Source organism: Thermobia domestica, chromosome 16 (assembly GCF_964235325.1).
Source record: "Thermobia domestica chromosome 16, izTheDome1.hap1.1, whole genome shotgun sequence".
Taxonomy (NCBI): Eukaryota; Metazoa; Arthropoda; class Insecta; order Zygentoma; family Lepismatidae; genus Thermobia; species Thermobia domestica.
In genome coordinates, this window is record NC_137469.1 from 8,366,609 (window position 1) to 8,381,074 (window position 14,466).

At 35.3% G+C, this 14,466-nt stretch overlaps 1 protein-coding gene across 1 annotated transcript in view; it reads left to right on the top strand.

Annotated features, from left to right (window-relative positions):
* The window catches only part of rictor (rapamycin-insensitive companion of Tor), a 219,451-nt gene that overhangs the window by 133,212 nt on the left and 71,773 nt on the right, over positions 1-14,466 (top strand). The window contains exons 16-17 of the mRNA XM_081742104.1: positions 6,649-6,818; positions 12,660-12,867. Coding sequence (XP_081598230.1) covers positions 6,649-6,818; positions 12,660-12,867 — 378 coding nt within the window. The remainder of the gene's footprint in view (positions 1-6,648; positions 6,819-12,659; positions 12,868-14,466) is intronic.

Below are 14,466 nucleotides of genomic sequence, written 5' to 3' on the forward strand. Positions count from 1 at the left end.
CGCTCCTGTTTTTCTTTTTTTATTTTCTTTCCAAAGGAATGTAAATTTACAAACATATGCATTAGGTCGATATTGATTAGGCCTACATATTACACAAAATGTAAAGTTACAAACGAAAGTGTGTAGTATACAGAGTACTTAAGGTATAAAAAATACACATTATAATACCAATTACACAGCATTATAATATTGCCTATAGTAATAAACAGTTCATACATGATTTTACTGATTATTAAAAAAAACACACACACACACATTATGTAACACATACTTTTGCTGGTGCAGTTTAAATGCAACCCATTTAGAAATTTGTTTTCATACTTTCTCGCATAGTTTTCTTCTCATTGATCTGAATATCCTTGTCTTCGCAGGTTAATTTTCTTTTCTTCCTCCAGCTCCTTTAGTTGTTGCTGAATCTTCCGTTTCTCTCTCCTCTTCTCGTCTCCAGCATTTATTTCTCTTTTCCTTTCCAAATACACCTGATATTGTCTCATTGGACTTCTCACTGAATTTATCATACCTCTTGTAATTGTTAATCCTGATGATCCACCTATTCTCATCACAGAATCATATATGATCCGTTGAGCCACCAGAGATTCTTCTTGTAAGTTCTCAACAATGAGAATTTTATTTATTGTGAAACCACTTTCAAAAAATGCGTTTCCGTGAAAGAAGATAAAACACAATTTCATAACTGACCATAAGTCAACGAAGTTCTTCCCATTTCCTAAGACTAAGTAAAAAAACTCATCAAGTCGAATACCATCTCTGTCATTGGCTATGAATTCATTCGAGTGTTCCTTAAATTCTTCAGTCTGAGCTTTCACTGTGAGCCGGAGATACTATTTCTTCGCGTTCTCAGCCACTTATCCAGATATTCTTTTTGCACCATGCAATTCTTCTAGAACAGCGTCTACCCTTTTGAGCAAATATGCCAGGATGCACTTAGATATGTGTTTCTCGCAGAAAATTAGTTTCAACAACTATATCAGAGAATACTACCGCCTTCAATATCATTATTGAGAACACTACATTTTACATCCAGTAACAGGAAAGAAATCAACCCTATTTCATAAATTCAGTAATTGAACAATGGACCTAAATCGATTTTTCCCTGACTTTCCCTGACCAATCTGCCATTTCCCTGACAACTTGATACATTCCCTGACCTCTCCCTGACTTTCACTTATTTTCCAGAATGTGGACACCCTAGTAAAGGTTTCGTATGTATTACTGTTCCATAGAAAAATATGGTGCCATATGATATTTGCCGTTGCGTGAATACGTATTGGATATTTGTCTTCCCGTGGAGTTAAGAAAGCTACAGGAATTGCGTTTTAATTGCAATTCAAAGCAACTAATATTGCAATTGCATATTTCTTTAAATGTCATAGCATATGCTTGCAGTACTTATTGTATTTCATTTTTTAAGAGTAAAAACATTGATTTAATGGCATGTGCGGAATTAAAAGTATAAGTTGTTCATTAATTCTCAGTTTCAATATAACTTCTGTAAAACAAAGCGTCATTATTCATTACTATGATTAATATTATCCCTTCTATTTATTTGTTTTGCAAATTTATTAAATAATCTGATCGCACAATTTTCCAGACAGAATTTTAAGATGTTCATGAGCAAGAACTCAAATCTCTTCTTACACTTTCGTTGTTTAAGACTATAAAGAGCTACTACCTACCTGTATTGCTCTCATGAATTTACTTAATAAAATAGAAATACGATATACAGCATTTTAAGTGAAAAAAGATAGTATCCTATTAGTTATACAACCTTTCATCAAACAGTGTTAGAAACAACCAGGAAATCTAACATTGATATACAATTGTTAAGATCATGTCTTGCCCCCCCCCCCACTTTTAACGTCCAACCGCCGCCACTGACTCCAGAAACTGCATTATGTCCATGACCATAATTCCTTTCACTCCAGCCACCATCAACGTACACTGTTATGTATGGAACACCATCGGGGTCAACATGTCCCTTCTCGATTGCAATTTGTCTTTCTTTTTCTCCATTTTGTTTCATTTGAGACCATAGACTATCAGCCCAAACCTGCAGACAATTAGAAATAGAAAAATAAGGATGACTTCCTAGCACAAACTTAGTCGAAAGGTTTGTGACATAAATCCAAAATGCGTTAAAGCAATTTTGGTGTCTTTACTGAAAATGTAAAATCAACTACATATAAATAAATACAAATAAATAAATAAATAAATAAATAAATAGAAAAGTAATTTAAACTTTGGAACTACAATTCCAGTTTTCCATTATAATTTAAGAAATGTAAGTAATACAGATCTAGAAAGACAATTGCAAACGTAGTAATTATAATAAATTTTGAATGTTCAAATTTACAATGTTGTAGGCCCAAAATAAAGTTTAAGGAAGTATTCTAGTTTTCTCCAGAATGAGTTATTGTTAGAGGGAAATTGTAAGCCTATTCTTATTGCATATCAAACAAATGTATTACTTACCGTTTCTAGGTGCTGTTCAGTTTTACTAAACAGATCATTACTCATGCATGGAATGTTCATTACACTGAGTAGCTCCTGAAGATGGGAATAACCACTTCCAATTGTTAGAGTACCCCAAACTGCACTTTCATTTATTGTCATAACTTTTGACCTGGGAGTTTCTTCAGTTGAATGACTATTTCTCTGTTGCATACCCTGCACTTGAAATTGATATAACTACGGAGACCAACACGTCTTTCTTTGTGATACCGCAATTTCCCTAAAGTGCAGACTTCACGGTGTTTATCTTGTAATGTCATCGACCACCGAAGGACGTGTCCCAAATCAACAATTCTGCGGCCACTTAACTCAGATTTCTTGGTGACTTCCGTTTCAGGCTCGATAACATAGAATGGTTCGATTTCGGTACTGTGGAGGAAAAAGAACTCAATATGAGAATAAGAAACTTTCCCAATTTTATCATAAAGACACAAAATGAAATGTCTATAAATTAATAATCACAATCCGAAATTTAAATTTTAAAATGATTTATTTTTATTACTTAATCTGCTCTTATACCTTCCCTCTATGGGCGCCCTAAGGGGGGACGGGGGCACGGGGGCACGGTCCTCCCTTGACTCACGAAAATGTATAATGTATAGACCCAGCATTGCGACCCGGGGTTGCATTTTTTTCCCATTCCACCAGCTCCAACTATACGCCCCCCCCAGAAAATTTTCTTCGGGAGTCGTTGCCCCCCTCCCCTTGTAACAAAAAATAATCATATCGCAGACCCGCCCTCTCTCCTAATCTGATTACGTAATAACTCCTTTGTACGTACAAAAGTATTCTGTGACAGTCTTTGTATGAACATTTAACTTGTTCATATACAAAGTTACTTTCTTGACAGGATATAGTTCTCAAACAGATATCCGAGTCCGGTGTGAACACACCACTGTCTACATACGATATGTAAAACGTAGTGCTGTAATTTTACTACATAGCTGTTCTCAGTAATATAATAAGCATATTATTATTATTATTAATTTTTATTATTATTATTATTATTATTATTATTATTATTATTATTATTATTATTATTATTATTATTATTATTATTATTATTAGTTTTGAAAGAAACATAATTCTAATCTGCTTTTTTGTGTAGAAAATATATAAACTATTAAGTAAATATCCTTACCTCATATTAAAACTATCTTCCTGCTGAAAACTTCTAGAAGAGCTCGTAGATTCTTCACCGATGTCTGTCCGAAGGCTATTGTCTCCCTGTAGTGGAGTATCTTCCAAATTCTCTGTAACGGCATTTACCGGTACATTATCACATTCAAGTTTTCGTAGTTTCCACGCTAGACGACGTGCTTTAAATTGCTTATTTCTTTTTCTCGTTTTTGACAGTAGTCGTTTCTTTCTAGCCATTATCACGGATAGAAAATCACGCACCACCTTCACAATAGAAAAGAGCAGCAAGTGGTTAGTAACACTGATGCTTTCTACGCTTATGGACGAAGTATGGCTACAGTTCACATGGCGGCGCCACCGTACGACGGGAAATTCAAAATTATCGAATGTTGTAATAAATTCCTACTTTTCTCGAAATACGTACAATTGTAAAAGTAAATAATTATTGCAAAAGAAAGGACAACACTCAGGCTATAGAACTATATATATTAATTCATAAACATATTCACTATCTTAGTGTAACGGAAAGTGAAAAAAGAGTGTTACTTTGCAGCGCGTTGTTTTGCCGAGAATTGTTGTAATTGAATTGCGCACTTCTTCAAAGAAAGTCACATAAAAGTTAAGTAAACAAGAACAAAACTTTGTAAAGTTATTAGATCTCTTAGAGAAAGTGTAGGGAGTAATATGTTTTAGTTTCACTGTTCTTGCTTTATTAATTTAGTGGAAAAGTAGGAATAGCTTATCGTTAATTAATTGTTAATTATTTCATAATTAATTAATTAATCTTCGGAAAAAATTTTTAGAAACGATATAAATATCATCATTATCAGTCTTCCAATAAAAATCAGAAATATTTTCCCATTATTTTACGAAAATCTTGAACGTCGTGTATGCCCTTAAAAACAAAATTTCAAGTTCTAAAAGTCAATCGTAATTTAGGGTTGTACCTTTTTAATTATACAACATATGCTGTCGTCTTCCTAATGTCATGAAATGTTTGGTCAGGGCGTACTTTAGTATTAATTTAGTATTAATTTCATCGTAATACGTGGAGTGGGTATCGTACAATTTCAGATTTTTAGTTTTCAAAAAAATAGTTTTATCTACATTCTCGAAAACTTAGCATGACGATTTACACTCACGGATATAAAGGTTCGCGCAGAAAGTAAAGAAAGTTCTGGCATGGTTAAAAAAAAATCAGCACAAAACCTTATTTACAAAGCCACAGGACCTTACTCTATGTAATCGCCAAGTTTTATAATATAATCTTACCATTAAATAAATTGGGCACTTAAAATTTAAGAAATATATAATAAATTGGGCACTTGTAGACAGTAAAATAGGCTTCTGTAACTCAGATAATACAATAAAATAGAAATTTATAATTTAAAAAGAAAAAGTAAAATAGGTAATTATAACTCAAGAAATAGACACGGCCGCGGTGGCTCAGTGGTAGAGCGTTCATCTCTGGTGCTTGGGGTCCCGGGTTCGATCCCAGCCGCCGCCAAGTAAACTTTGTGGTGGACAAACACCGTGTGTGTGGGTTTTCTCGGGATTCTCCCGTTTCCTCCCACTTCCTTCGTTCCACCATTTCATTCATTACTCATCATCACCGGCTCCTTTAGCCTAACCGGCATAACCGTGGGACGTAAAACTCAAAGATTTCATTTCATTTTCAAGAAATAGACAAAGAAAAACAGCTCTTGTGATCCACGAAATATACAGTAAATTAGGTACTTATAATTCATGAAATATAGAGTAAGGTAGACACATATAATTCAAGAAATATACAACAGACACTTATAATTTAAAAGTATATAGTAAAGCGTGCACTTATAATTTAAAAAATATACAAGAAAATAGACACTTATAATTCGAAAAATATACAATACAGTACAGTAGGTATTTATAATTCAAGAAATAAGAAAAAAGATCTCCTCCAGTTCCTTACCAGAGGGTAGCGTTCCCAAAACTGATGCAACGTTCCCTCTTTGTATTGCTATACTGATGCGTTTCATTAGAAAAGAGGTTGCTCTAGCGTCTCCTGACAATACCATAGTTGTCAAGACACTTGTTATAACATGGGACCAGTTTTTTAATGCCGATGTTATACTCATCTGCCGCCAAACATTTGAGCCAGACTGTCACTACTTGCTTCCTCATCGTTTGCGAACTCTTTTTTTCACGTAATCACAGCGGTAGGGGGTCGACGCCACGCGCGATGTGCAATTGTTCTTTACTTTCTGGACGGCTCTTGTAGTTCCGTTCACTCATTTAAGATTAGCGATTGGTACCCATTTTCACTTTTGTACTTTTTTTTTTGTTTTTGTTTGTTTGTTAAATGCAAATAATGGAGACGCGGTGTCTCAGTGGCAGAGCGCTTGCCTCTGGTGTAAAAAATCCCTTGCTCTATAGCAGCTGTCGCCAAGTGAACTTCATGGTGATCAAACACCGTGTGTGCGTTTTGTATGGGTTCTCCCGTTTCGTCACACTTTCTTCATTCCACCTCTACCGTCAATATCATCATCACAGCCTCGGTGCACAAATCATAGAACGTTAAACTTAAAAACACGCTAATACTATGAGAATTTGTTTTGTCCGTTGCTGTTTGTCTTTACTATTTCGTTCAGAAACACGTTACACTGTCATCATTGATTCGCTTTGTAACTCACGCTCAAAGATCTTTTATTGACGTGAAAATATCATGCTTGTACCTTGTCTAGTGGAAAAGTAGCTAACTACAAGCTGCATATGATTCAGATATTTACTTTTCTCAATGGTATGCTTCTGTCTCCTGTGGGTGAGTTTGCCTCTAAGCTGTAGGCCTCAGGAATTCCAGAAAAAAATGTGTAACATATAATACCTGTATATTGTAATTTTGAAAAGAATGTTTCTTTTAAAAATTATTATGCAACAGCAACAAATTAAAATTTATTGCTGTCCAATATTAAAATTTATTTATTTATTTATTTACAGACGTATTTGGAAGCAGTGATAAGTCTACGCCCGTCGTTACTTCATTTGGGAGACCCAGGACTTTTACTGCTAATTCGCTTCCTTTCTTTGCCATCGGGATTTACTTTCCTTCAAGATCAGAACTTCGTTTCTATTGAGTTAGAACGGTGGAGGAAAACCTTCAATTTTAAGTAAGTAGAAGACAAAAACAGTGTATTTTTTTTCTCTTCTTTTGGTTCGTCTTTTAACTGTATGTCTTTTGGTTCGTCTTTTGTGATGATATGTGTAAAAGAGCGTTGAGAAACTTCACGCAATATTTTTCTGCATAATTAGAAGGTCGCTTCAGAAGTACTTATCTGTTCTTATATATATATATATGCCAAATTACAAACTACATGATGTCCCCTTCACCTTAAAACATTTCTCCATCTTTCTCTGCTGGGATATTCCGAAGCTCCGTTGTTATGGTCTTCTTGTGATGGGCTTATGCTTTCAGAATGGGTCTTCTTAATAATTCCCTTCAACTTGGAGAACAAAAGAGATCTGATGAATATGGAGATTCGTTGACAACGGCCAGATGCAATGATTTGAAATGTTGTCATGATGCTCAAATCTTCGGTGATGATTTTCCAATTCGTTTTCGTGTCCAGCTGTTTGGCGTTTGTTCCAACAGTCAGCCGACGGTCAACACACAACATCTACCTTACCCGTTCCATGTTGACGTCAGCTCTGTTTGTTGAGACCTTGTCGCACCTCTCTTTGAGCCTCTTGTGCTACTCAAAAACACTTGTGAGTGACATGTTCATATACTAGAAACAATTGAAGTGGTCTGACGGAGCTTTCTCCAACCGTGCTAGAAATTTCTAGTTTTTACAGCTAAGGGCATGGGCGAAAGTTAACCCACAAAGAATGAAAGACGCTACTACCGGGCAAACATGCTTATTCATTTCAAATACCAACACAATGGTGGAGACACTGTTGACAGTTATTTTTTTCGTGTTACAATTCTGCATGAGGTCCCCTCTTCACCGTATTTTGGGCGAGCTGAGGTGCCGTTTTGGCTTCCCATCATAGACGTACGTAGCCAGCAGAGACCAGAAATGATCTATAGGGAGTGCCTATTGGCGTTCTATGGTACGAATAAGACTGGGTGCGCCGTCAACCAGTTAGTTGTTTTACCATGATGATATGTGTTAATGAATTGAAGCAATCTCGGTAGCCATATTAACTGTGATTGTTTGACCATTGATGAATAGTTGAATGACAACCTTTAGTAAAATGGCCACCCATACCAGTACTTCCTTCTGAAATTTTTCCTTGATTTTGTAGCGTACAACAGCTGGAGTCTCCATAATATAGGAAATATAATATCCACCCGTTTCCTGGCATTTCGTCTCCGGCAAATGAAAAACATTTTTCATCATCCATGGTGATTATTAGTTACAATGCAAATTGTCGCGACGAAGTTTTCTACACGTTCCTACTATTGTAGCAAGTTGCTTCTTTATACTTGGGTGCTTTTGACGCTTGAGATATTTCACACCAATTTTCTGAAAATTGCGAGAAATTGTTCTTCTGGAGACATGAATTTTGCCAGCAAGTTTCTGACCATTTGTCCCAACACAGTTTTCAGCAAGTATCTTCAGTTGCCTCTTGTGACTGTCGGTCATTTTGACAGCACGGCCACATCTTGGCAAGTGTTCAACCGGAGTTGGTTAGTGTTTTATGATGGTGTATATCGAGTAACGTGAATAAGTTGTCTTTCTGAAAATGCTTGACAACCTCCACCACAAGCCGTTGTCCAAGACGCATTAAAAAAAAAAAAAAAAAAAAAAAAAAAAAAAAAAAAAAAAAACAACCTCACATCTGTTTGCTCACTACGAAGCTTACCATCTGTGAAACTTGGACACCCAAGACTGCTCAATGTGATCTTGGCACAGCGATGACAAGCTTACGTATTAAATTTCGCCCATACTGGTAAATAACTTACAAAGATGAATGTGTATATAATGGTTGCAAACAGCTGACAGCTTGTTACAGTCATACATTACCAGGACAATATATTATCGATCAAATAATCACTTACCTATTTCGCACATAGTTCCCCATATATATATATCACCATATATATATATATATATATATATATATATCACCTGTTTATTTCAAGAGTGACATAACTCAAAAATCGCCCTTGTTGACTTATGAGCAGAAAATGAAAGCTAATCTTGATGTCTATCTCTGGTAAAAATTTCACAGATGTGCCTCCAAAATTGGGCGCTAAAGAGTACTTGTGTCGTTCTTGCGCTAAGTAGTTTCCACCGCGTTTGGAAACTTTCAAACGCTTCTCTTGAAAAGTTAGGAATTTTGAGTTATGTTTCTCTTGAAATAAACAGGCGATATATATCAGCGTTTTTTAAGCGGTATCGCATCGCAGTTTGCCTTACAAAAACGTGGAAATGCGATACAAGTGAAAAATGTATCGCAAATTGCGATATATCTTTTCATCCTTCATTATTACCACGGAAACTAAAGTAAGGAATGAGCTGAAAAAATGTTATTATTATTTCAAGAAACTTTTTGTTTGAACGGTCGGTTGCAGCAAGAAAAAATGTCTCGATGTTGGGTTACAAAACAGTTTTCCACTCAGTCTTTGTTTCCCTTTATCGGTTTGGTTTGTTGCTAGTGGGTCATCCTTCAAACCTTTTCATGTTTCGGGTCAACTTATCCTTGTTTCTGAGTGTGTAATAAAAAATGTCTCTTGAAGAAAAGGCGCATTAGCAGAAGAGAAAATAAGTTCAAATTACGTATATTGGACCTAGCCGATATATGGTGTGGCATGAATAGGGCTTGGATATTATAGTTAATAAAACGCAGAAGTGCGAACAGTAAATCATTGAAACAGTAACGATGTTCTTGAGCGCCGAAAATATAATACACTCGTCTTTCTCTCTCACTTTTCATTTGAAGTACTGATACACTGACTGATGTGCCGGATGCCCATTTACGCCCCTTGTACAGTCCGCAGCAAAAAATCTGCAACATGAGCATGTAAGTTTATTGTGAAACTATGCCTAACAGCGCAGGGAATGAACATAACGTCTAAGTGGCACGAATCACGCCAGGAGAAACCTCGACGTCCTCCCCTACACACTTATTTTGGAGCAAAAGACTTCGTCGTTTCACTATAAACTTACATGCTCATGTTGCAGGTTTTTTGCTGCGGACTGTACAAAGCAACATGCAGTATATCCAAGATTTCTCCTGGCGAGATGCCACGAACCTAACTCATAAAACATCCTGACCAAAGGGACTCTGTCTCTCGATAATTATTTTATAAATACTCATTATAGTACATAATATGCGACACAAAATTAACAAATTGTGATACAAATTGAAATTTGTATCGCAATTTGCTACATAAAATGTAAAGAAAAAGCTGATACATACCTAACAAATAAAGTATTTTTTTTTTTGTTTTATATACCTGCCCCAGCATCGATTAAATATATTCGCAATATTCTCTATTTTTCCACTGTTGAGATACAAGAACAATATGAAGACTGTGCATAAAGAAAGACTTAAGCCTTGTGGACTTGAGAAATGTCTTAGTGATGCATTTAAAATATCGAAGAAAATATAAAGCACAAATTCGACGGAACATTATTTAGATGAATAGTTAATTAATTATTACAATGAATTCCAACTCTCAGTGGCTAATCAGAAGGGTAATTTTTGTGTGTAGTCTTAATATCAGTAACTGAATTATGTAACGCCTTTTTCCGACGTTTATCTCAGGATTTTATATATGTTGTTTGTGATATGTTCAGTAAAATCTCCCTGGCCCCATTCTGCTGTATTCCGTTCATTGTTTTATCAGTTTTTCTATAGTGCAGTGAACAGTTGTTAAATAAATAATAATAAATAAATAAGTGAAAATAAAAATAATACATGGAAGTTTGAAAGTGGTTGGAGTGCCTGCAGTTGCCAACTGGTGGGATCCTATACTCGTATGTTACTGTGAGCTTTGACATAAATATATTTTACTGTGATGTTATTTTGTTTGTAATTGAGAAAATGTAGTTTTTGATACTTGTTTCATGTTGATCTTCTATTTCAGTTTGGAGTAATAATACTAATTAAAACGTTTAGTACATCAGGGCATTTGCGTACCTTCTTCACGTGACGTGCTTTATATACAATAGAGCTTGTATTGTCAAACCTTTCCTTTCAAAGATACATGTGTTGAAAGGCAATTTGTCATTATTTATTTATTTATTGCTGCAGTATGCATGGCTGCCTGTACATTCGTGTTATTCTTCGAGTCGTCTGTATATATGTATCTGTAGTTTATCAGTGTGATATTGCCAAAAGTTTGGTGTTATGGAAGAAGATACATGTTTTCGTCTCCGGTGAAAAGTATTGAGGAATAATAGGATTTATAAAATTATACATTGTGGAAAAGGAAATGCAATAGCAGGAAAGTAAAGGAAATTTTTGCATTATTATTATTATTATTATTATTATTATTATTATTATTATTATTATTATTATACGCCTGGTAAAATCTAGGTAGCTCTGAACAATAAGATAGTCCTTTGTTGGTGTTTCGTAAAGTTGCTCTAAAATTTGTATTAGTGGATATCTTGATATCTTGACAATATGTATTTATATGCAATTTTATCTGTTCAGATATCGTAACCATATTTAGGTTTAGGTATTGGAATTTGTGTATTTCTACAGTAATATATATTGACAATATAATTAAAACTTAACACAGCTGCCATGTGGGTCCGATCGGACCTATTAAAGTGGTCTAAGAAAATGTCCTTTTAGGTCTGATCAGACCCACAATTTCTAATTCGTCGAGTTGTTAGAGTTTTCTTGTATTGTAAAGTGCTCCCTCTAGTGTTACGGAACTGTAATGTTTCTATCGCACATAATATGGGAGAGATTTACGCTGTAGGTTTTGTTGTTAGATGTAGCTGACTAACGCTGCTAGGAGCGTTGAATATCAAGTAACAAGTATCTACTGTTTTTGTAGAGTCAATCGGACCTACGTGTTGCCTTTTTCAATGACACGTTAAAAGTTTAACACTGGATTCATTATTTATTCTAATTTATTTTGACAAGATGGCAGTTTTCCCGTCGTTTGCTGAATTTTCAGGAAGTTCTAGATTACTATAATGTTATTCCTAATGAGATCGAATTCTGCGCATATTTCTTCGTTTTTTGTTGCACAAAGAAACTACTTACTAGCACTAAAAGCAAGATGAATACATCCACACTTCTCACACAAAGCTAGCTTGCACATATACTATCGAATTACTGAAATGTGGCCTATGACAGATAACTGCACATCTTGTCAACAAAATGAGAGGGAGGATTGTTAGCCAATCACAGCGGTATTCTTTGACGCTGTTTCTAGGCAACGAACGTCACTGATCATGCTGTTGTCGGTAGTTGAGACGACTTGTTAAACGTCTTAAGTTTGTAGCCAGAGCTGTTGTCTCTGTTACGAAACCTCTGGCAACAGCGCCTCCAATTCTCCACGTGCTCCACCCAACTATCAGAAGCCACCTTTTCTTGCGCACATAGTAATAATGAACAAATGACTTTCAAACAGAGTTGCCAGTTCAACTGTAATTTATCCCGTTGGTCATAAAAATATATATATATATATATATATATATATAAAAAAAACACGTAGGTCCGATCGGATCCCAACTTTCATGCGCACGGAATCAATATCTTGCTTTAGATTCAATACCTTGTGCGCTTCCGTGTCAAGACACTCTTATCTCACTCGCTTCTATTTAGTGCATGATGTTAACCGCCCGTATGATAAAGATAGGCTCTTAATTTGTAGAACTTCTACTTGAACTACAATTTTTTAGAAGTTTCATTTTGAATTTTTAATTTACAGCATTTACTCTGACGGGAGCAAATAGTCTTTCTACTGACTATCTCATTGAACTATAACTAATCTATTAATCAATACTTTCAATACTATTGTTATTATTACTATTTAGGTATGTCCGTATAGTGGAAGCAGACATCCACGATGCATTAACTCAGTATCAGCGCGGAGACGACGGCAGCTATCGTCAACGGAGTAGCAGTTCGAAGCATGTTGTCAAGGATGTGTATGTGCCCCCACATTTGTATGGCCAACTGGTTCAGCATCAGCGAGGGTTCGAATTGCTTATGAAAGAGGGGAAAATTGAAAGACTCTTCCAGGTAGGCTCTTAGGCAGTAGTGAGTAAGAATTAGGGATGGCCACAAAGTTCCGGTTCCGCGAAGAACCGATTCTCGGAGATCCGGTTTTTGAGAACCGGTTCCAGACTGGTTCCGGAACCGGTTCCAAACCTAGATCCGAAAACCCGGTTCCAGAACTGGATCTTGGGAACCGGTTCCAGACCTGGATCTGAAGAACCGATTCCAGACCTGGATCCGAAAAACCGGTTCCGGATCCGGATCTTCTAGAACCGAATCCGTTCAGACCCGGTTTTGGCCATCCGTAGTAAAAATATACGCAAAGGATTAGCATATTCTAAATCAAAGGGAATATTCTCGAAATTATGTAAAAACGAAAGAGGAAAGAAGTTATACCATGTACTCCCATGCGCAAAAAAAAAATTGCGCGTATATTGTAAATCACGATTGTTCGCAATTATTTCATTTTCCTTATGTTTATGGGTAAAATTCAGTTATTAGTATGTGGAGATAATAGAAAGCAATCCATCTAAGGAGATATTTCCAAAAAATATAATAAAATAATAAAAATATAAGCAAAAAACAAAATTATGTTCGGTTTTCTGTATACTGGCAATAATGTTTTCGAGGGAATTTTTGGAGCAGCACAGCACGATTGTAGAGGGAATTACAGAATTGGTAACAGAACAGGGGGACAGTTGAATCAAGGAACAGGAAAGTGGAATAAAATATTGCATTTATTGGCTTAAATCTAGGGTGTAAATTGTCTGCCAAATATAGATTAGCTTCTATAACCAAGATGTTGTCTGGAAATATATAAACAAAGAGAAAAACTGTTGTCTTAAGTTTGGAAGTGACATGCTCTATAGCCATGAAAATTTATTTCTTAAAAAAAAGATAAGCAACAAAAGAAAGTCTGTGTGGTCAAGTGGGTAGAGTGACGGACTAGTTATTCTTATACTTTTTTGACCCCAGATCGAATCTCATCCGATCCTGTTCAGTTTTTTTTTTTTTTTACGAAACATTATAGAAGTGTATAATTTGTATGTTAATAAAAACTGAAACAATACAATAAAGAAATAACTTTTTGTTTCCTCTGATGACGTATTTATTTAGAATTAGTGTACTATTAGTAATAGCCATTGCTTTCAGTTTATGTTGTTATATAGCTTCTTTTATCATCCTCTTTTCTTGAAAAAAAAAAAAAAAAAAAAAAAAAAAACAAATTTGTCTCCAATAAAGTATGAAAAATATATATAGACAGAAACAGACATCTTAGTATCAAACGTGATTTATCGTGATGAAATAAACAAGTTTCCCGTCATTAAAAAAGAAAACTATAGAAAATCATTGAATTTGGTCTTTAGGTTTTTAGCATGCTATATATATTCTTTATAAGACTATACTTTATAAGGCAAGATGTGCGATCATACCCACAAATTTAGCTAGTGGATGAAAAATGTTTTCGGCACAAATATTTTACAGGTCTAGGTGCATGAAACACCAATACGCCATGGTCTTGACCTTCGTTTATTTCACATTATTATCCGACATATCATAGCAGGTAAAAAGCAGCATCAATCGGCAAGGAAAACTGCAAGTTGTGGTCTTATTCTGTTTTTG